We start from the raw sequence: 25,143 nt of genomic DNA on the forward strand, positions 1-25,143 counted from the left end.
GATCCCACTGTTTGTATTCGGACCACCTCAATGAAATCACAAGTGTTGCATCATGTGTTTCAGCTGTTTCATCATCAGCTCGAGAGGTGATGTCAGAGACGATCCGGATCTCAAAGACTCTGGAAACAGAACTTCAGCTGCATGTTTGAGCTCAGCGTGTCAAACCAAACCTCCACATGCTCAGAGAGAAGCTACGATGTGAAACCAGAACAACGACTACAGAGAAACAGAGCTGATGATAAAGAGACTTTACTTCATGAAGGTAACATCACAGAGAGGAGACAGAGAACCAGAACCAGAACCAGAACCAGAGTCTCTGCTGAGAGGAGCTGAGGGCGGCAGAAAGAAGATGCAGGCGTCGAGTAAAAACATTGAAGATCCTGATAGATGACTGTAACATGAACGCTGCTTCTCTACTGGAAATATATTTATATACAACTAAACTACCAGATCACCATCTCTATTAGCATAACATGTTGCTAATTATTGTACCTGTGAGGACAGAAATATGTTGATACTGAACAAATGAGTGAAATATTCACTGACTGTAACTTTATTTTATTTCATTGGAGAGGAAAACAGCAGCTAAGTATTCGTCACATTATATCTCACAATAAAAAAACAATGAGTTTGAAGCAACGATCTTTGTTTTCAAACTAAAAGTTGTCTCCTTCGACCTTTCAGCGCATTAACAAGCAGAAACACTGTGAGGTTGAGAAGCTAGTGGAGCGTCCACCATCTCAAACACTCTGAGGTGTTGCGGTCGGCTGGAAGCAGAAATGCTGCAGAGCTTCTGTCACAAACTCTCAGCCAACCCACTAATCCACTTCCTGCAGCTGAAATGTAGGCTGTTAGCTCAAAGTAAGTCTCGTGACCCATTTACACATCAGCTAACTCAGTTTTAGCCCGCTCTGTTGTGAGGGGCTGCCGGACACATTTAAGGCGAACGGCCTTTTCCAGCACAGTCGCAGCTCACAACCTCAATTCAGCGCCGGCTGACTCTCACATAATGCTGTTGTGGAGTCGGTTCGCTCCTCCGGAGGGACTTCAGGCTCATATCCGCCCCATTTGCACCAGGAGCTGAGGTCCCAGAGAAGACGGAGGATGTTATTTTAGGTCATGCTCTCTCAGAGGCTGAGCTGTCGGCCTGTTTTAAATTTCAGAAATGAAATGTCTTAAAGAAGTTTCCCGTGTGACCGGAGCTGAGATCCTGAATGCATCACAGCTGCTGCTGCACTCCAGGAAACAGATGTTTCTGTGCATTCACATCTGGACCGGTCGGTCTTTGGACTCGCTACATTGCAAAAATGTGATCAAGAAGGAGTCAGAGTTTAATCAGGACAACAATGTCATTTACAATGTGAATATTACTAAACATTTAATTTCAGTTCTGTGAGGTGAAAAATGTTTTTACTAATTCTGAAAGTTCTGTAAAGAACCAAACAGATTGTGCCTGTAAACACATAAACACAAGCAAACCAGCCGTCACCATCATACCTCAGTCCAAAATGGGACCAGTTACAGTTAATGCGCTAACGTTAGCTGCTGAATGACAGGTTCAGGGGCTGTGTGACTGTGTGCTTTGTGCTAACGTTAGCTGCTAAACGACAGGCCCAGGGGCTGTGTGCAGGTTCAGGGGCTGAGTGCTTTGTGCTAACGTTAGCTGCTGAATGACAGGTTCAGGGGCTGCGAGCTTTGTGCTAACGTTAGCTGCTGAACGACAGGCTCAGGGGCTGCGTGACTGTGTGCTTTGTGCTAACATTGGCTGCTGGACAGGCTCAGGGACTGTGTGATTTGTGCTAACATTAGCTGCTGAACGACAGGCTCAGGGGCTGCGTGACTGTGTGCTTTGTGCTAACATTACCTGCTGGACAACAGGCTCAGAGGCCTGAGATACCCAACTATATCATGTCTCACTCCCATCTAAGGAAACATCTAATAAACATAAATGGCTAATGCTAGCACACACTGCTGTCAAGGTAGCATGTTAGCATTGGGACATTTTGTCTGCACCTTCTGCCGTTCTTCAACCTTTTTCATGTATTTCAGACTGTGACAGAAGGTCCGGTGATACTTCTTTCTCATATTTTTGTGTTTTTGTGTTGCTTCAGTTGTTTCTGGTTCAGTAAACGAGGATCACTGGAGTGTGAGGAGGACGTGACTGACGCCTGATCACGTGTAAATGGGAAAAACATGAGTGACCCCTCTCTGGGGTTTTTTGGCATATTTCCTGTCTCACACTCCCTCACCCACCCTCACCCACCCTCACCCCTCCACACACACACACCCTGTGTTCACTGCCTGAAGCCAAATATTCAGTGATATTCAGCAGCAGTCTGGACAGCTGCTACACTTCAGCCGACGGCTTCGTTACTCATCTCTTTTAATCTAAATCCACTTCTCTCTTGATTCTGTCTTTCAGTTTGAGTTCGCACTTTATTTCAGTTGAGTTTGACTCGTCTGTGTTTTGTGTCGCTCGTCACAACGTTGAGGTGAAAGTTGACTGTTTGCGTCGACCGTTACACTGCGACACCTGTCAAACCTCCTGTTTACAGTGAGGAAGACGACAGGTGTAACACAGGTACACCGATGTGTGGGTCTTTGATTTCAGACAGAAGCAGCTTCCTGTTTCTAGCTGGCAGCTAGGTAGCTGGCTAAGCTAATGTTGGTTGGTTGAAAACAAATTGTCCATCTGGATTTTTAATGTTTCAGTTGGATTTGTTTTAAAACACTAATCCTGTTAAACTTAACAGGATCCAGGTGCTTACAGACTGAGGTCATGATATCATGCTAACAGGCTAAGGCTAAAGCTAAAAGGACCGAGGTCATGATTTCAAGCTAACAGACTGAAGCTAAAGCTAACATGTTTCCCAAAAAGTTCGACCTCATTAGTGTAAGGTGTTGTTATTCACCAATGGGTTAATGTTTATTTCGTAATGTTGATAATTCAATTCAGATTTGACACATTGTACACACACAAATAAATGTACATGTTTGATAGATTTGAACCAAAGCAGACTTTAATGCATGAACATCTGGTGATGCAACCAGGAAATACTCCGAAGGGTAGACCGTCCCATTTAACAACGGTGGACGAGGCCTTCGAAGGCTGCAGCCCCTGAATTTGGACACAGCCAGTGTGTTTTGGGCTGCAGTGCATCGCCTGACATGCAGTTACACAGTTTGGCCACTAGGACAGTTGACCCCAGCGGCTGCAGCTCCTCCTGGAGGCTTCGGTCAGTCAGTCTGTGGACAGGAGCCATAACACTCCCTTTAAACCAATGAAGAGCAGCACAGAGCTAATGACGTTAGCCAAACTATTAGCATCCAGGATGTACTGCAGCTGTGACAGGATGTAGTCTTTTATTTTTTATAATGCCTAAAAAAATGAATGAAGCTACTTGAGAGGACAATCACTGCTCAGGGAAGAGATTTAGTAAATCAGGGATGTTCAAGTCAGGTTTAACAAGCGTCGTTTCCACCAGTGTATAAATAAATTCTAGTATTTTTCATCTGTATTCTGTTTTTTCCGATGAAAATGCATCGTGACTGTTTTTACAATGAAGCCGCATTAACTGGCAGCAGTTCGGCTCGGTTCGGCCTCATTCACATTTCATCCCGTCTGTTTATGGTCATTTATCATTAATGCGTCCTGCGGAGGAAAAGCCGAAGTGAATCGTATTGAATTAGATTCTGGGATTATGATTATTTCATGATATTGATTTTTTTTTTTTTTTATTATTAAGTAAAATAAAAAATGGAGACGTTTTTGTGTGTAAATCAGAATGACGTCATGTGAAGAGAATTAAAATAAATCACGTGAACAAACTCCTGATCATATTCTTACATCAGCGATAAATTACTGAATAAAATGAATGAATAAATAAAAACGTGGTCGGCTGCTGAAGTCGCTCCAAATCCCGCGGGAGTTCGTCCATCACAGGCTTCCCTCCATGCATTTTTAATGAGCCTGCTCTTGTTTCTTGCTGCAGGAGATAATCACCTCTGAGCGGTTTTTATTTCTTATTTATCTTTTTCATTTTCCAGGAATGTGTTGTTCCGTCTCTGCTGCTGCTTCATCAAACAATGCGTTTTAAAATGATCAAAACACAGAAAACACCTCGTTTTATTTTAATTTGTTGGTAAATAATTTATTTATATTGTTTTTTCACATATTGAGATAAAAATGAGCTAAAAAAGGGAAATACTGAGGATTTAAAATGATCTTCTGAACGAAACCTCGCTGTAATATTCCTATTGTTTATATTTGTTATATAAGTGGATGTTCCCGGTGTGTTTTTATAATATATAAGATACATAAAAAATACTTTCACAATAATAATTGTTGTATTTCTGTCAGAGATGGATCCTATAGAGGGTTATTGATTTTAAATAAAAGATAAATCATAGTTCACTCGTCCTCTCACTGCACAGGCCAGTTAATGTCTTTAAACACGTTCATGTTATATTTTCTATAATGTTCCTTCATTATATTTTCTATAATGTTCCTTCATTATATTTTCTATAATATTCCTTCATTATTTTTTCTATAATGTTCCTTCATTATATTTTCTCTGATGATTGATGATATTTTTTAAAAATCGGATATGACGCATTTTCCCCCTCACGTGCGATCACGTCTGCATTTCTGTTGTTCACGCTTTAATAGTGAAAACGACGGTGAAGGACAGTGAAAGCTTTGTTCTGTCTCAGGTTCTGTCCTGTTTGTTTTCTGGTCCGCAGACAGCGGCCGCGTCCTCCGCACATCACATCCATATTAATGCGCGTGTCCCCGCGGGAGGCCGCAGCACGCAAACTGATGACAACCTGCAGCTTCATTAAAGCTTAACGACAGAACGACAGAATATATATATAGAATATATATATATATATATATAGAATATATATATATATATATATATATAGGCCTGAATGTAGGCCCGCTGCAAGTAAAGGCTCTGAAAATACAAAATAAAAGGTTACTATCACTGTAAACCTGACGTGGACTGAGCAGAAATGCAGATAATAATATTAAAAAGACCATAAATACTTAATATTATCAGGTCTCATTAAAGGAGCAGTTCACCCAAAAATGACCAGCTGGAGATTTGATTTAAAACGGAAAAATAACCAAATAAATAAATAAATTCTCCAAAACTCCATTAAAACTGTGCAGAATCAGCTGTTAGCACTTCCTGTTAGCAGTGAACCTGTGGGTGTACAGACGACTGTCACTGGATCACTGTGACACTGAAGGAAACTTAAAACATGAAGTTTCTCAGGCAGGTTCTGCACATGTGAGGATTTGTAAGTTGCTTTATGGAGTCATCATCTCCTCCAAAGCCAAACATTTCTGCAGCTTCACAGTAAAACAGCACTGCAGCATTCTGCTAAAAAACCACTGAAGCAGCTGTTTAAACTGGAATGGCACTCAGTAGAGTGCATACCTCCACCGAGGCCCAACAGTCCCCTTTAACGCCTGATTTTTCTTCATCAAAATCCATGAATTCATCTTTGAGAAAAACGTCCGATCTCACAGTGTTAAACAAAGAGAGTAACATGTATGGATCCACACCAACAGGTCTGAGACTCATCCTCTATCCAAGTTTCATGGAAATCTGTTCGGTCGTTTTTGTGTAATCATGGTGACAAACCAACCAACAAACCAACAAACCAACAAACAAACAAACAAACGGACACGGGTGAAACGTAACCTTCCTGGTGGACAGTAGCCTGTTTAGCATCGATGCACATAAGATCCACGAGTTTGGATCATTTTGTCATTTTTTGGTTCAGTTTGTCCTCTTGCATTATGGGTAAATAAAATCTGCACCACAAACTACCATAAAGGCCTGTCGTAGAAATAATCCATTTTAAATCTCTGTGATAATTAATCTTTCCTCCTCCAACGTGAAAATATGTCCACTTCCATCTTAACAAGAGGATTGTGGGATATCTTAAAGTCGTTAAAATCATAAAAGACTAAAAAAAAAGAAGATCTTCTTCTTTTCTCTCCTGCAGAACAGAAACATGATCTGGTTTCATCCTAACATCCCATAATAAACATAGCGACGTCTCAAAAATCTCTTTCCTGTTGGAATATTTGGTTTTTAATTTTTCCGTCCTGAAGAAAACGTCATGAAGACGTCTGCGTGAGTCGTGTCCACTGATTTTAAGATCTAACTGAGATCAGGTTGAATTATCAGCAGCTCAGATGATCCACGTTAGACTGAACCAACATCTTCATCAGGACGCCGCCTCCTCCTCCTCCTCCTCCTCCTCCTCGATCAATATAACTGAGTGCTGAGACGTGTGGCAGCTCAGGGACTCTCCTCATTAATAATGAATACACTCCATCCCCACTGTGTGTGTGTGTGTGTGTGTGTGTGTGTGTGTGTGTGTGTGTGTGTGACCCACAAGACAAACCGCAGTCTTTTATGCCCCCGTCAAAATAAAAGCACACACTTCTTTTCAAACATTAGTCATTTTATTTATTACTCTTTATCATTTTAGCAGTCTTGTATTTTTTCTATAATCTGTAAAGTATCACTCTTCTGTTAAAACTGTCTGGGATAGACTATCTATAATAGAGCTTTTTTTTATTTTCTCAAAATCCTTTGATATACATTTTCTCTTGCTAGATGATTTCTGGAATAAATCTTTTTTTTTTTTCATTGTTATAACTCTTTTTGTTACGCAACATCCCCATGAACAAACAAAGAGACAAACCAACAAACGAACAGAAGTACACATCTTTTTGTCAGAAGGCAGCGGAAACGTCATCTGTGCCTCGGCAAAGAAATAAACAACCTCCTCCAATTTATTTACTGTGTTTATGTAGTTTATGATGCTACTGTACTGTTGGGACTCAGCTTTTTAATCTAACATACAGACCTAAAATATAACACCTCTAAGGTCGTCTGGTGTGAATCACCGGCGTATGAAAGGGGGGATGTGCTAAATGGCAACAGTCATATCACTCTTCAGCCACGGTGGGATTTTTTTAGCTACACTGGCCATGAAGTCGTTTCTTCGTATTGCTGTCGGCTTCTCAAAACATCATCTCTTCTGTCTTTCCTTCAGAACCGTTCTGCTCACAGACTCATTCATTTCTAACACTTGGTTCTGCTGAGCCGGGACGTGACGGGACAGAAGGCCGGCGGGAAGTCGACCCCCCAACATGAACTAAAGTTTACTCTAATGTGTTTCTACTTTCACGTCCCGATGATCCCGACAGTGTTCCCGTCAGCTGATGTGTACACTCTCGACTTTAATTCGCTCTCGTGGGATTTCAGGAAACAAGCACAACGTCTGATTCAAGCAAGAAGCAGACAGAAGCGTTGATCTACAGCTGCTTCATGAATGACCCGGGTTTAGTTCTTCATACATTTTGGTACAGAGCACAAAAACACGGCCCGTCGCAGCAGCTGAACATTTTGTCTCTTAATTTAGGGTTCAAAGTCCATAATGAACAATAAGTTGAAGCTAGTTATCTGTGACGATGTTTAGCTTCACCACAGAGACGTCAGGTTCATCTTTAAGTCCAAACTAACCAAAATACTGTTGTTCAAACAGCCAATAACTGAAAACTGTTTTTCTTATTTCACTGTTTATTATCATGTTGTCTCTCGAGGCTAACGGCTACATGTAGCTTACGTTTATCACCAGACAACAAAAAAGGTACATTAACTAAGGCTAATTACTACGATGAGGTCATAACAACCACCTCACAGCCTGAATCTACAGCTAGAGCAAAGTATCAGAACGATTATCAGCCAAATCGAACTGTTCGCTGACCTGACCTACTCTGATTAAGATGCTAAACCAAAACATTGTCTGTTTTAGCCTGTAAACTGTTAGCCAGAGCTAAACGGTCTCATTCTGTTCTAGCTGCTAGCGTGAACTAGCCTTCATCTGGTTTAGCTTCTGAACTGAACTGTTGCCCAGGTTGATATGTTCAAACTGCTAAAATGAACTATTGGCTAATCAGACCTGATCTATCTTAGCCTTGAAATTAACAAATGGACTCAGTTTTTTGGGGTCGATTTGGGGTAAAATTTAGCTCCAGTTAGCGTCATGTTGGACTTTTTGGCGCGGTGGAAACCAACAACTCAAGGGACCAAAGGTTGAAAACTGCTGCTGGTCCATGTTTCTTTCCATCAACAGCATAAACCAACACTTCACAGCTTGTGCTCGTTTCCTGAAATGTTGTGAGACTGACTGAACTGACGTCATGCAATTTCACATCAGTCTAAACTGCTCTAATGAAAAGCAGGCTTTACACTCTCATCTACATCCCTGCACCTCAGCTTGGTGGGGAAAAACAAGGCTACGGTCACACCAGGAACCGACCGGCAGAGCCAGATCTCTTCACATGGCGTCGATTTTATGATGGCAAGCGAGCCAGTTCAACAACCAGAACGAAAATACTCTAAATTTTAAAATACACCTACCGCCGGCACACGATTGACTGTAAGCCATGCTGCATGGGTCGATACCGTCACTGCAGTTTTGCTTTTTATTTTGGGTGCAAAAACTGACTTCTGCCGATTGTGACGACTCCATTAAAATGACTTAAACTTGGTGCGAGACGCCACCGTGATAAAAGCTGGTGTGACCGCGGCCTGAACACAATAAACAGCCAATAAGAATACAAATATTACATCACTGTCAAGCATTCAGTCCATCACACCTACCGGGCTCAACACAGTCAACTTGGCGCATAAAAAAGGAAAAACTGTCCGTGATGGAATCGGGCGACTGGTCTGACACGAGCTCTGGGCCTCGGCTCCTCTTATTGATTTTGTGGAGTTAAGCTCGGCCTCGCGTTGCACATGAATGTGTACCTTAGGCTATATGGGATCCCTAATATATAGCCTGAGACTGTGTCAGCACCCAGCAGTCACATAGTGCTGTCTAGGCCTAGCCTACTAACATCAATAATTCATGGTTGACTTTAATACTGTGTAATTCCACGATTGTAAGCGGGCAAGGATCCATCAAATTTTCATCATTGTCATCGTTTCAGCTCGATGGCGTGTTGAATATTTCATGTTATCGACCTCCGGGTCAGGTCGGCGTGTGATTGGATGAGCGCTCCAGGAGGACGGCCTGCAGATGTCCCAGGAAGGCAAACCAGGCTGCCGCCGAGTGATGTCGTAAAAATCCATTTTGGGTGTCGTTTTCTGGTGATGAGTCCTTTTGAAGTTGTTTTTTCAGTATCGAAGAGCAGCTATCACTCTTTTTCTATTTTCTTTTTTCATTTGTGTTTTTCCTTTTTTTCTTCTTTTCACTTTGTGTGTTTTTTTTCTATGTTTTCCCGTGTTTCTGTTAAAACGCCAGCCAAGTCAGTATGGTGGGCAGTGTGGTTAGGACCAAGGCGAGGCCCCTGGCGTCAGCTGATCTGGGGGCTCCGTTGCCGCCGCCACAGAGTTCAAACAAACTCCCACGGAAATCCAGGTTGCGGGACTCCTTTTTCAGTTTCTCCCAGAGGTCCGTCGCTCCCTCCTGGCAGTCCGCCAGCGCTGTCGTGGCACAGGAGTGGAAGTTATCCCAGTAACTGGCAGGAGAAAACACAGCAAGCGTTAACACCACAAGCTTATGACTGCAGTGGGAGGCTGCTTTTAAACTGAATGCATCATCCACTCGAGAGGCAGAGCCAAGAGTGGAAGTCATCCCAGAACCTGGCACCACAGAAAAACACAGCGAGGAGAAAAGCTTATGAGGACGCAGCCGGCGAAGTTTATATTCCAGTAAGACAACAGCTGAAGCAGGAGTGAAGCAGCAGTGAAGCAGGAGTGAAGCAGGAGTGAAGCAGCTGTGAAGCCGCAGAGCAGACAATACAAGCTACTGTACGGAGCTGCCACTGAGGACGACTCTGCTGTGTTTCCTGAGAATTATCCTACAATTAAACATGTTTGTTTTTCTTATCAGCCGATATTTTAGACTCTCGTTAAAGGAACAGTTCACCCAACAATGAAAGTCCAGTCATCATCTCCTCCCTTCACAGTAAAACAGTCGCAGCATTCTGCTCAACAACTGAAGTAGCTGGAGACTTGATTTAAAATGTAAAAACAACCAAAAATAACATAAAATGTCTCCATACACGAGCTGTATGGAGACATTTTATGTTATTTTTGGTTGTTTTTACATAACGTGCTTCACTCTGTTTTACTGTGAAGCTCCAGAAATGTTTTGTGGACTACGAGACTTCACCAGACTTTCATCAACATGGAGGGAGGAGATGATGACTGAGTCTTCATCACAATGTATTGTTCTTAAATAAGACGCAGCTCTGCTGTGAACCAGACGGAGGCAGAAACAAAGTTTATAACGTGTTTATTTGTTTGTCAGGAGATTAATGTGAGCCGATTATTAGCAAGAAGATTATTGACATCCAGAGAAAATCACAGTGAAGACGAGCCAACAAATCTGTGATTATATTTGTTGATGTGATGAAATTAAAATAATAAAAAGTTGGATAAATGACATCAGACAGCCGAGTATAGACTCCATTTTACCTCTGTCCTGTGTCTCCTTTCCTTCCTTAGATTTCCCTCCCCCACCCTCCATCCCTCCCTTCCTTATTTCCTTCCTTCCTTTGTCTCTTCCCTTATTTCTTCCCACTTCCTTCTTTTCCCTCATTGTTACCTTCCCTCTTCCTCCCTCCTCTCTCACTTTATCTTTTATTCATACTGAAACAGCATCTCTTCCTCTTCCTCTCTCACTTCCTCTTCAGCCTCATTATTCATTCATTTTTTTCCCTCCGACTAGTTTCCTTTATTTATTTTTACTTATTTCTATTTTTTCCTCCTTATTCTGTCGTTTCTGTCTCCAGCTCTCATCTGTTCGTCCTTTTTTTTGTCCTTCCTCCTCCCAGTTAATGTAAAGATGACACCAGCCTGCTCACAGACGCGTGCTGACAGACACACATACATACACACACACACACACACACAAACACACATACACACACACACACAGCGTATCTAATCCAATCTTCCAATCTGCTCTTATTGATGTTGACTTGCTGAACCGAGCCGTGTCGATGCTACATCTCAGAGCAATTAACGCTGGTGTGTGTGTGTGTGTGTGTGTGTGTGTGTCTGTGTGTGTGTGTGTGTGTGTGTGTGTGTGAGGCGGCGTATTAAAGCATCCCTCCTGCCACGCCTCAACACCGCTGTGATGGAGCTGTCACTGAATTAAAAAACCATGTGTGTGTGTGTGTGTGTGTGTGTGTGTGGAGGGGTGGGGGCTCCTTGCTGCAGCGTGCCATCTGGTGCCCACCCGGTTTGGGTGGTGGAGGTGGGGGAGGTGGGGGAGGTGGGGGAGGTGGAGGTCAGCTGGCTCACACCTCCTCAGGGTCTTCAGTTAAATCACTCATATTATTTTCTCGGTCTTATTAAGAAGCTTCTCTGTCGGTTCACAGCAGAAATATTCAGATAAATTAAACATTTTAAGAGAAAAGTTAATTGAATAAATTGGCTGCAGGATCACAGCTTCATTATTTGTTTTAATTTGTGGCCAAAAGCAGAATCCAAAACTGGAGAGGCAGCCTGAGCTGCCTCTACAACCTGTGTCAACTAAACAATCCATGAGAGTACTCAGATTACTTTTTCCCTGTAACGAGTAACATGACGTGTTAGTTCTGCCATTCAAGTAATCTGTTATTTAGTCAGTTACTGACTCGTTACTGGAAAAACTGCTGTCTTTTCTTTTTGTCGCCACAAAAATCAGATAAAATCCCTGAAGCACCGTCTCTGGTTCTGTTCCTGTTCTGTGGACCAGAACCATCACAGTCTGAAGCTTCAGGCCACCGACCAAGCTGCTGTAGTTGACTAGTCGGGCTCTGTGGTCCAGTTAGATATAATATGTGATATTCAACATCCGATCAGTCTGTCAGAATAAAGCTTGCTGACAAACAGCTCAAATATGTTGACATGACATTCGGTCTGTCTATTAACTACGTTCAGTCCCATAATTTACGTATTTACTTCCTAGTTTACTTTAATTCATTTCTGTTTGTCTTTGACACTTTTTGAATCTTCAGGTTGATGGTAAAGGACTTGTCTTAGGAGTAATTATGTCACATTTTGTCCTGTCAGGCCTGTTTTCACTTCAGTCCCTGAGAAGACGCTCTCTGAAGTGATATCGTCATGTGTCCTCTGTCTGGACGTCAACATACCTGCAGATCTTGTGCAGGTTCTCCCTGTCGTCCAGGTCCTGGGGATAGTTGGCCATGTTCTCCCCCAACTGAAGCAGACAGTCTGAGAAACCTTTAAACACCGAGTCACATTGACCAGCACTGACCAGCACCGTCTGCAACACAGAGACTGCAGGGGAGGAAGAGGAGGAGGAAGGGGAGGAAGAGGAAGAGGAAGGGGAAGGGGAGGAGGAAGAGGTGAGGGAGGATGGGGGAGGGGGAGGAAGGAACAGACAAAAGAGAATTTTTACATTAATGAAAATCTCTGTTTGATGCCTGCGAACAGGACCAAGGCCGACCTCTGATTGGCCGTGTTTGTTCTGGTTTCCTATTGGACGAACGACAAAGCATCAGGACCACCGTCACCTGACTGAGGTACAGTTATAAAGAGTTTACTCATCAGTTTCCTCCATCTTCAAACATTTACTCTTCATACTTTCTCCAAACTTTGAAAAATATGTTTTACTGTATTTAAATGTTTTTATATCACATCCAACCATGTGTAGTTACATGATTTAATCAAGATTTAATCAAGTCCATCCAGGTTCATGTCGAGGTTAATTGGTTTCATATACATCACACAAACATGTCCTTCTGCACTATATGCACTCGTCTTGATGTAAAGGAAAGTCAAACTATATTCAGTTAAACATGGAAACAGCTACACGCTATAAACTTTATATATGAAGATATTCATCTGCAAAGAGCGAAGACAAACAAGTCTCTCCGAGTCACTAAAACAGCTTTTTCACCTGAAGAGAGACTGAAAAAATGCAGTCTAGCGACTGAAAATATGAGCAATTAAGATTAAAGAAAAGCTAAAAATATGCATTTAATTGTCTTCTCTGAGGCTTTGAGGAGAAAAGTGAACCTCATGAACGAGAGTCACAAACTAAATCAGGAACTGGAGACAACATTTCTCTGAAGCCCCGAACTCTGACGCCAACAATATCAGTTCACATCCTGTCTCATTAAAACATTGAACCATCGTGTTGTTCTTTCACTTCCTGAATGCTGATTGACCTACATTTACACAAAAACTAAACATGTTGGAGACATGTTGGCTGAGATCTGTGGCTAATGTCTCTTCTGTTAGATCATAACAGAACTCACAGGTATCATGTCACAGCTTTTTAGAAAGATTTTTGAATGGAGGCTGGTGGACAGCCGTGTTAATCTGACGCAGCTGAAGCGGTCACTGTTTCCTGTAACTACTGAATGACAATGTTCATTGATTTCTTTTGCTTTCGTCTGTCACTGATGAGATCCTGCAGATACAGCTCCACTCAGTGTCCAGTTTATTAGGTACACTGTGCTAAAGATAACGCGGTCCAACACAACAGTCGTCAGTTTGTATTGTGTTGTACAGGCGTTTGGCATGCGCACATGTACATACACCAGGTGGACAAACATAGAAACGACTGTCTTTACAACACAGTTCAACAGCAAACTACATCTTACAAAACCATCATAAAGTTCAATCGACCACCTTTTTCAAATGTACATAAAAACAAATGTGGTTTAAATGTTATTTTAATGTTTCTTTTCTCTGGGAGACTGCTGTTCACGTCCTGAGTGTAACCAAGACTTGTTTTTTGAAGGTTATGTTTAAGTAAGTTATTGTACAATAACTACATAAAATAAGTTACGTAAGTGACATGATTGAACGCTGCTATTTTAACCAAAAATATGATCTGTTCCTAAACTGAAAACTAGTTTTAATGCCTGAACCCAAACAAGTAGTTTGGTTCCTAAACCTAACCGAGTAGTTTTGGTGGATAACCAAATCGTGACTGTTTCACAACGTTAATAACAGTCCAAAAGATGTAGAGTCATATTATGTTAAATGTTTATCAGCGAGCTTTATTTTGAAAGTCTAACTTGGCCGCGGCGCTGCCGGTCCAAAACTAATGCTGTAGGTAAAGCGTCATAATTTGAAGCTTACGGCCGAGCGGCCATATTAGATGAGTGAGATGTGTTGGTGAAAACGCCAAGCACATTCGCCAAATCAAATGTTAACACATTTCACCTGATGAATCAATGTGGCCTCAGTTCTCACATTTAAAACAGGATTTCCAACGTGACACTGAACACGTGAAACAAGATGTTTTAAAATAACACGAAGCTGCTTTCTTCTGAAGTAATTCATCAAGAATCAGAACCGAAACCATCAAAAACTCCACATCATGACGTGATGACATAATCACAGTTCAGTCGTATGTGTGTGTGTGTGTGTGTGTGTGTGTGTGTGTGTGTGTGTGTGTGTGTGTGTGTTTCAGCAGCTGTAATCAGGCCGTGTCAGCCTCCTCCCTAATTTACTTTAACAGAGAGAAAACTGAACTATAAAACACAGCACGGGTTGCCAGGTCTGACACGCCTCCCCCCACCTCAGCCAGTCACACAGACACACTAACAGAACACACACACGCCCCTTTACATGACCTCTGTTAACTCAGTGTGTGTGTGTGTGTGTGTGTGTGTGTGTGTGCGTGGTTCGTTAAGCAGGGGATGGGGCTGATTGATTGGTTTGGATAATAACACGCCTGCTGTCCGGTTTCACTCGATCAAACTGAGGACTAACACAGCATGACGTGTAGGACGAGACACGGCTGTTAGAGGAGGACGAGGGGGACGGACCGTCCATCCTGACTGCAGCACACTGTGACTAACTGCACGCTCTGTTTCTATTGGTCAGTGCCTGCATGTACGTCCACTACAGCGCTGGTATCTCAATGATACTACTATACTATACTGTAGTAATACTCCTGTAACATGGTGACAGATCACCACCCTGTGACCAACACGACCTCGTACCGACATGAGCAAATACTCAACAACATTAATGATGTTAGAGGCGAAACACAACATCTGGGACACGTGACAAGTACTTTAAACCAGCGGCGGGACATTAAAAGTACAATTAAACCAGAGGTGACGCAAAGGAACCCGTAATGAAGTATATTTAAAACCAGTACTAGAACATAATGAAGTATATTTAAAACCAGTACTAGAACATAATGAAGTACATGTAAAACCAGTACTAGAACATATTGAAGTATATTTAAAACCAGTACTGGAACATATTGAAGTACATTTATAACCAGTACTAGAACAAAATGAAGTATTTTTAAGACTACTACTACAACATAATGAAGTACATGTAAAACCAGTACTAGAACATAATGAAGTACATGTAAAACCAGTACTAGAACATAATGAAGTATATTTAAAACCAGTACTAGAACATATTGAAGTATATTTAAAACCAGTACTGGAACATAATGAAGTATATTTATAACCAGTACTAGAACAAAATGAAGTATTTTTAAGACTACTACTACAACATATTGAAGTATATTTAAAACCAGTACAACAACATAATGAAGTACAATTAAAACCAGTACTAGAACATATTGAAGTATATTTAAAACCAGTACTGGAACATAATGAAGTATATTTAAAACCAGTACTAGAGCATAATGAAATATTTTTAAAACCAGTACTAGAACATAATGAAGTATATTTAAAACCAGTACTAGAACATATTGAAGTAAATTTATAACCAGTACTAGAACAAAATGAAGTATATTTAAAACAAGTACTAGAACATAATGAAGTATATTTAAAACCAGTACTAGAACATATTGAAGTACATTTATAACCAGTACTAGAACAAAATGAAGTATATTTAAAACCAGTACTGGAACATAATGAAGTATATTTAAAACCAGTACTGGAACATAATGAAGTACATTTATTACCAGTACTAGAACATATTGAAGTACATTTAAAACCAGTACTAGAACATATTGAAGTATATTTATAACCAGTACTGGAACATAATGAAGTATATTTCTAATCAGTACTAGAACATACTGAAGTACATTTAAAACCAGTACTGGAACATAATGAAGTATATTTAAAACCAGTACTAGAAAAAATAAAGTACATTTAAAACCAGTACTAGAACATAGTGAAGTACATTTAAAACCAGTACTGGAACATAATGAAGTATATTTATAACCAATACTAGAACATAATGAAGTATATTTAAAACCAGTACTAAAACATATTGAAGTACATTTATAACCAGTACTAGAACAAAATGAAGTATATTTAAAACCAGTACTAGAACATATTGAAGTACATTTATAACCAGTACTAGAACAAAATGAAGTATATTTAAAACCAGTACTGGAACATAATGAAGTATATTTAAAACCAGTACTGGAACATAATGAAGTATATTTATAACCAGTACTAGAACATATTGAAGTATATTTATAACCAGTACTGGAACATAATGAAGTATATTTCTAATCAGTACTAGAACATACTGAAGTACATTTAAAACCAGTACTGGAACATAATGAAGTATATTTAAAACCAGTACTAGAAAAAATAAAGTACATTTAAAACCAGTACTAGAACATAGTGAAGTACATTTAAAACCAGTACTAGAACAAAATTAAGTATATTTAAAACCAGTACTAGAACATAATGAAGTATATTTAAAACCAGTACTGGAACATAATGAAGTATATTTATAACCAGTACTAGAACATAATGAAGTATATTTAAAACCAGTACTGGAACAAAATGAAGTATATTTCTAATCAGTACTAGAACATACTGAAGTACATTTAAAACCAGTACTGGAACATAATGAAATATATTTAAAACCAGTACTAGAAAAAATAAAGTACATTTAAAACCAGTCCTAGAACATAGCGAAGTACATTTAAAACCAGTGCTGGAACATAATGAAGTACATTTAAAACCAGTACTAGAACATATTGAAGTACATTTATAACTAGTACTGGAACAAAATGAAGTATATTTAAAACCAGTACTGGAACATAATGAAGTATATTTAAAACCAGTACTAGAACATATTGAAGTATATTTAAAACCAGTACTGGAACAAAATGAAGTATATTTAAAACCAGTACTAGAACATATTGAAGTATATTTAAAACCAGTACTAGAACATATTGATGTATATTTAAAACCAGTACTAGAAAAAAATAAAGTACATTTAAAACCAGTACTAGAACATAGCGAAGTACATTTAAAACCAGTACTGAAACATAATGAAGTATATTTAAAACCAGTACTGGAACATATTGAAGTATATTTAAAACCAGTACTAGAACATATTGAAGTATATTTAAAACCAGTACTAGAACATATTGATGTATATTTAAAACAAGTACTAGAAAAAATGAAGTACATTTAAAACCAGTACTAGAACATATTGAAGTACATTTATAACAAGTACTGGAACAAAATGAAGTATATTTAAAACCAGTACTGGAACATATTGAAGTATATTTAAAACCAGTACTGGAACATAATGAAGTATATTTAAAACCAGTACTAGAACATATTGAAGTATATTTAAAACCAGTACTGGAACATAATGAAGTATATTTAAAACAAGTACTAGAAAAAATGAAGTACATTTAAAACCAGTACTAGAACATATGGAAGTACATTTATAACCAGTACTGGAACAAAATGAAGTATATCTAAAACCAGTACTAGAAAAAATGAAGTACATTTAAAACCAGTACTAGAACATATTGAAGTATATTTAAAACCAGTACTGGAACAAAATGAAGTATATCTAAAACCAGTACTAGAACATATTGAAGTATATTTAAAACCAGTACTAGAATATATTGAAGTACATTTAAAACCAGTACTAGAACATAATGAAGTATATTTAAAACCAGTACTGGAACATATTGAAGTACATTTAAAACCAGTACTGGAACATATTGAAGTACATTTAAAACCAGTACTGGAACATACTGAAGTACATTTAAACATATATATTCAGGCCTGTATTGTGAATGTAAAATCCCTTTAGTGTTTTATATTCTGTATAAAGTGTTTATTGGTGTTTTATAGTAAATAGTTTAAATGTATTTATAACTGTAGTACTGTAATATTGCAGTAATGTTCCTGTAATATTGCAGTAATGCTCCTGTAATATAGTAATTGTGTCTTAAAGCTGTATTTTATTGATCCTGTAACTCTTAAACGTCTCCATAATGTTTCTGAGGCATTATGTGATTTATTTGACATTTTATTAATTAAATATTTATGAATATTAATTAATAATGAAGGTGTGAATGCTGCAGATGTTCTGCTGCTGTGTGTGAACGTCTCTCATCACATCTGTATCACATCTGTATTATATCTGTATTATATCTGTATTATATCCGCTGTGCTCTCATGATATTTAATGTGTGGATTAATCTCTCTCTCTCTGCTGGTGTCGCTCTACCACTGTACGGAGGTGGCATTACATCATCTCTAACATGAAGCTCTCCCTCTCTCTCTCTCTCTCTCTCTCTCTCTCTGCAGCACGTTGTTTTTAGTTATTCCGGGTAACCGGGCCAATCAGCGGCTGACCGGGTCAGCGGGCCCATGAATGAAGTGACCTGATGTTCATTCATTTCCATCCGAACAGAAACCTGATGAGAAATCATTTGTTTCCTTCCGGCTGTTTTAAATTAATAAATATTTATCAGACAGCTTTTTATCATTATTTAGTGTCTTTGTTGCATTTTCTTTTATTTAAGACGTTTTTAATTCATTTTGTACCAAAAAATGACGTTAAATGTTTTATTTTATTATATTTCTTGACTGTATTTTCATTTTTTTAAATCAATGTCGTTTTCTCTTCATTTGTTCGCTTTTGATCTTAAATCCCGTTTTTATGTTCACACCTCTAAAGACAGGCAGCGCGTGTCCGCGCGTGTCCGCCCGGCTCCATCTTTATTCTCATGCATTTTATTTATTTAGTTTTATTTTATGTTTCCGGGTTTTTTTTTCTTCTTTGAGTAAAACCAGGACAGTCCCATCACACGCACATAATCGGGGACGCGCGCAGCATTTTTCGTTCACGCCTCCCATCCAAGCACGCACGCACTCATTCACCCCGCCCGCCTCCCCACACACACACGCTCACACACACGCTCACACACACACACACACACACTCACACACACTGTTGCCTGCAGTGCATCGGTGCCAGAAGCAGCGTGTTGTAGCCTCCACACAGCAGACACACCCACCTCCCGACGCGCACGAGGCGATTTTTCGCGCGTAAAAATACCCCAAAAACCCAAAAATACACCAGTGTACGTGAATAAATAATGTTCGGTTCGTTTCTAAATGAATCCTGATGCAAAAATGTGCCAAACTAAACAACCAGACATCAACATTTGAAGACGTTTTTCGTTCGTCTGTGCGGTGGATTAATTTTCTCTGCAGTTTAAAATCATCTCGATGCTTTTTTCCGTTTTATTGGCGGTGAAATGCTGCAGCAGCGCGCCAAACGGCCGCCGAGCAGCCAATCACAGGGCAGCGCTCAGACAAAACAAGAAACACGATGAAGGTGAGGACGGGAGGCCGGTTCGGCCCAGTCCGCAGGAGGCTGTGAACTGGGGGATATTTTAGGATTCGGACTAATTAATCGATTTCATTCGATCCGTCCGTGTCCTGGTGCGTGTGTGCGGCTCGGCCCAGCGGCTCTGTGCCCTCATTCGGTTCTGATTTTTTATTCTCGGCTCGTTTCAGAGCTGAGCTGCCAAAACAGCCGAACAGGAACCAAACACACACTCATCTTTATTTCTTCTTCTATTGTTTCTACTTGTCGGCGTGTTTCTGCCTCCTGGAGCCTCCGGACCGCCAGAACCGTCAGAACCAACCCGCTCTCTCTCTCTCTCTAACAATAGCACCGGGAGGATTCTGCGTCTTGAATAATTCAGCATTTCTCTGCCACCAGCAAATGCACTCACGCACACGCGCGCACACACACACACACACACACACACACACGCGCGCGGAGCCCTCCTCCACAGCGTCGTTATGCAACAGCAGAAAACAACAAGCTTCTCCATGTTCCTCTCGTTTCATCTTCGGGTCGCCTCCTCCAGGTGTTAGACGGACCCGCGCGGCTTTCCGTCTCCTGCAGGTCTGCTGCGTTAAAACCGAACCGGCGCAGGTGAAACGAGACAAATAAAAGCTGATGCACGCGAGATTTTTATTGTAAAATATTATTTTATAAACGCGCAGATTTTATTTGCCATCGAGGCCGCGTTGTGCGCGTGCACACTGGAGAAAAATACCAGGAGATAAATGAACCGCGTGAGCGTCGATCAGTCGTTTCGTTCCCGTTGTTTATTATCAGAGCAGCAGAGATAAAAATAAAGATGATGTTATAATATTAATAAATGTTGTCGCTGCTCGTCCTCGGCTCCGTCGTCCCGTGCGTGACGGCGCTGAGCCTCCCTGCAGCCCCGCACACTGCGGCGGGACGACGGACAGCATCACGCTCCGGTTTCTTGTTTTTAACGCGTCATTTCTGCGTTTTATCTCCTCCAGTGAAACACCCGCACACCTGCACACCTGCACACCGGCCTCATGTGCAGCTGCACGCACGGAACAGCTGATCGGACCTGAAGCCACAAACAGGAGCCATCGATTTTATATCAAATACACCTGAAAATATCATTTAATTTAATTTGATTTGATTTAATTTAATTTAATTTGATTTAATTGAATTGAATTGAATTTATTTGTGAATGTGGAAAAAAAATAATTCAACAAACGTCTCCAGTTTGGGACAACCGAGGTGTGAGGAGGGGGAGGGAGGGAGGGAGGGAGGGAGGGAGGGGGCATTCCCCTTGTTAGCGCACACACACATGCACACACACACACACACACACACACACACACACTCGGTGTGAAGTGTAGCCCCGCTGCTCACATGCCCTCACTGCTCCGCACGGAGACATGTGACAGCTGTGATCTGATTAAATATTATTACAATAAAACAGATTATATTTTATTTTACGGCTGAAATAAATTAAATTTAATCATCTTTATAAAAAACAAATATTTCTGAGTTTTCAGAAGCGACTGATGAACAGTGAAATATAAAAACAGCCTCGTGTCAGAATCAAACACGACAAATCAAAGTAAAACACATTTTCGCCTCTTTGTGATTTAAATAACGAGTCTCGTCCTGGAAACGAAGAAACGTGGTTCTGAGGACAGAACCGGTCAGAGAGGAGCAGCCCGGTTCCGCTGGTTCTGATCAGCACTGACCGACACACTCACCTATGTGTAGAGCGAGGAAGAGTGCGAGGCATCTGGAGGACCAGGTTACTCCCATCCTCTGCGTCCTCCTCTCACCATGAGAGCAGAGATTCAGAAAGTTGGAGAGCAGCTGAGCAGGAGCCGCACATTCCCCGCAAACGCCCCGCAAAAACAACAGCTACATCCAACACTCTCCTGCTGCTGCTGCTGCTTCTTCTTCTCTTCTTCTGTCTGTGTGCGGCTCTTCTTCTTCTTCTTCTTCTTCTTCTTCTTCTTCTTCTTCTGCTTCTTCTTCTTCTTCTTCTGCTTCTTCTGCTTCTTCTGCTGTGGCTCGTGCTCTCTGTGCTCTGCGCGTCCTGCCTGGTTTTACGCGTCTGGAGAGAAAAAAGAAAAGAGAGAGAGGAAGAGAGAAAGCCCCTCCTCCCTCTCTCTCTCTCTCCCTCTCTCTCTCCCTCTCTCTCTCATTATCATTTCATCCTTTTGTTTCATGTTTTGTTGCTTTTCCGCCTCAGAATAACTCAGAAACACTGACAGAAGATTCAGCTGCGTGTTGTTTTTATTATATTTTATTATATTTTATTGTATTTTATTATTTTGAGCCGAGCCGTTGAGTCCAGAGCTCCTCTGAGCAGAATCAGAACCTGCAGGAGCTCTTTTATTCCCACTGCAGCAGAATAAACACTTTTAACTCTTTTAATGGAGCTTTGCAAACATGTTGTTGTTGATTTATTGAACTGTTTTTATTAATCAGTCCATTTTTATTTGTACAGCGACAACTCACAGCAAAGTCACCTCCTGACACACACTGAGCAGGTCTGAACCAACTCCTTATTTATTTATTACAGAGACCCGTTTCCCTCATGAACAAACACTGAGCGACAGTTCTGCCTCTGACAGTCAGAACCCTCGAGCAGAACCGGACTCATGTTGTGTTACTTCCTGTGTCTTCATGTTGTCTGAGCCTCACTGAGGGTCGTGTTCTGTCACTGTGTGATGGACAATAAAGTTTCTTGAATCTTGAATTTAAACTTGATCTCCTGATGTTTACATCATGAAACATCTGTAAACATTGACAGTAAAATATATTTAATCCATTCATGCAGAAACCTGAGATGAGGAGAAAGTTCTGGAGACACTTTCATATTTTCATTCAAGATATTTGATTTTTCTTCATGTTTTCACTCTGAAGCCATCGGAAACTAAATATTAGGCCTGATCCGGTTCCTGAAAGCTCACAAATAATTGATCCGTTTGGTTTTAGGCTCTTCTGAACATTCTGATCTCGTCTCACGTCTGAAGCGACACCTGGACTTCACTGTGACTGCAGGATCGACTGATCAGAAGTCAGTGATCAGAGGTCAGTGTGACCTCACACTTCTCAACAATCAGTCTGATAATTCTGACAATAAAATGAGGACGTGAAGACATTTTGTATCCGTGAGGTTAAAGGTCATCTTCACTGTGACATCACGGTGTTGTTCAGCGTCACAGCTCATTTTATTGTTGTTGTCAGACATGTTGTGGATTTCTGAGGCCTCTGTTGACACAACTGGTTGTTTCCATCATCAGAACCACAAAATAAAATGTCCGTCTCACAACACATCAACTCTGATCAACACGAGGCCGAGATGAAGCGTTTCCTCTGAAAATACACGTTCAAATTAATATTTAACAGAAATGTTGACTGAAAATTAAAAACATTTATATGTTTTTTGTAAATGTCTATATTATATATTCATGTCACCTTTTTAAAGGGTAACTCCACCAATTTAAATGGAATTATAACATACAGTTACAGGTGTTACAGGTGTCACAGGTGTTACAGGTGTTACAGGTGTCACAGGTGTCGCTTCCTGCTCTATGTTCAGATAAACATCACTGGGACAAACAGACACGATGTCCAAATAATGAAGAATGAGTCAGAGACAGTGTTTATAAAGTGTCTCCAACTCAACAACTCACTAAACTGAGACATTTGTTAAGGGAGTCTGGTGATGGTCTGGTCTTCTTCTTCTTCTTCTTCTTCTTCTTCTTCTTCCTCTTCTTCTTCTTCTTCTTTTTCTTCTTCCTCTTCTTCTTCTTCTTCTTTTTCTTCTTCTTCTTCTTCTCCTTCTTTTCTCAGCTGCACACTGAGGAAGCTGAAGAGGATTGAATGACGTAGGAGATCTCACACATACACAGACTCACAACATGAAGTGTGTGTGTGTGTGTGTGTGTGTGTGTGTGTGTGTGTGGCACAAACAACATGTGGGGGATCTCTCTCGTCTTCTCCTGCTGATGTCAGCTGAATCTGAAACAAACCAACTCTCTCTCTCCTGCATATTAACACAGATGTTTCCCTGAGGCGCTGCAGCAGGAGGAGGACACACACACACAGACAGACACACACACACACACACACACACACACACACACAGACACACACACACACACACACACACACACACACACACACACACAGACATACACACACACACACACACACACACACACACACACACACACACACACACACAGTAACCAGGACAGTTTCCAAACGACTCAAATCTGAAAATGTTGAACTGTTGAACGAACAGAAAATCACCAGCTGTGTGTGTGTGTGTGTGTGTGTGTGTGTGTGTGTGTGTGTGTGTGTGTGTGTGTGTGTCTGTGTGTCTGTGTGTGTGTGTGTGTGTGTGTGTGTGTATGTGTGTGTGACCTTGTTTGACTTTCAGTGTGACCTTCAGACCGTCCTCCTCCCGTCCACTCAGAGGAGGACAGAGATGGACTCACCTGCTGCCCCACTTCACCCCCTCTCAGAGGGTTGGATGTCATCAGCGCCCCCTGCTGGTGGACAGGAGGAGCTGCAGCGCCCCCTCCAGCTGCAGGGCCGGTCCCAGCCTCCATGTGACCCCCGGGGGCCCTCTTTAAAGTCGTAGTGGAGATGTTGTGGATCTGTCCTCCTCCTCTGAGTCGTAGAGCTCCATTACTGTCCAGAGACTGTTAATGAACGAGCCGAACTCACCGTGAACACACACACTGTGGATTATCACACACACACGCACACACACACACACACACTGTGACTGTAGAGACCATGAGGTCATCTTGTGCCTCAACTTAAAGATAAATATAGCAATTTTTAGTTTAAAATTATCAACAGAATTTGAAGACGTCTTTGTGCTGTGTTGTAGAAATATCTATTGAAGTTAGCATGCTAACCAGCTAGCCCCTCGCCATGTCGTACCTCAACTGCTAGCTCCCACAGCAGCTCTGGTAATGTGTGTTCTTGAGCTGTAGTTGTGCAGGTCAACGCACCGACCTCGTGCTCATGTAGGTCATGTACCTGAAGTCAGCGTCGCTCTGGTTCCCTTACAGCAGAAAATAACCTTCCAGGTTCTGTTCATCAGATAACCTTCACAGAAGAAAACCAAATCGTAAATCAAATCTCTGGCAGTAAAAAGCTAATGTTAGGCGCTAGCTGCTAACTGCTGCTGACTGCAGCTGCTGTGAGCTAGTTTCACTAGCCGTGCAGCTGGTGGACCTGACTGGGAGCTCGGAGCACGTTGGTGTTTAAATCACTAGCACAGGAATCGTGGACCGGAACCAGCTGTTGCTAGCTGGTTAGCATGCTAACTTCAGTAGATATCTTTGCAACACAACTGTTAATTCTTCACATCCTGTTGATGATTTGATACATTTTTGCTCGCTTAGTTTTTATCAGACAAACACGAGGATTTAGTGCGTTTGTTAGGGACTATTTTCAGCGGCGGATGAATCCTTGTTTGGTGCTCTGGTGAGTGTTTGAGGCAGCAGGATGGTGTGTGTGTGTGTGTGTGTGTGAG

At 41.0% G+C, this 25,143-nt stretch overlaps 1 protein-coding gene across 1 annotated transcript; it reads right to left on the reverse strand.

Annotated features, from left to right (window-relative positions):
- Positions 1-6,465: 6,465 nt before the first annotated feature.
- nrn1a (neuritin 1a) lies at positions 6,466-21,701 on the reverse strand. The gene is made up of 3 exons (XM_084340106.1): positions 21,341-21,701; positions 12,185-12,332; positions 6,466-9,559 (listed from the first exon to the last, which is right to left on the reverse strand). The coding sequence occupies exons 1-3, from the start codon at positions 21,393-21,395 to the stop codon at positions 9,331-9,333; spliced, it is 432 nt and encodes a 143-aa protein (XP_084196232.1). The 5' UTR covers positions 21,396-21,701; the 3' UTR covers positions 6,466-9,330.
- Between the last annotated feature and the right edge of the window lie 3,442 nt (positions 21,702-25,143).

The sequence above is a fragment of the Pagrus pagrus genome (genome assembly GCF_965226575.1).
Source record: "Pagrus pagrus genome assembly, chromosome: 20".
Lineage (NCBI taxonomy): Eukaryota > Metazoa > Chordata > Actinopteri > Spariformes > Sparidae > Pagrus > Pagrus pagrus.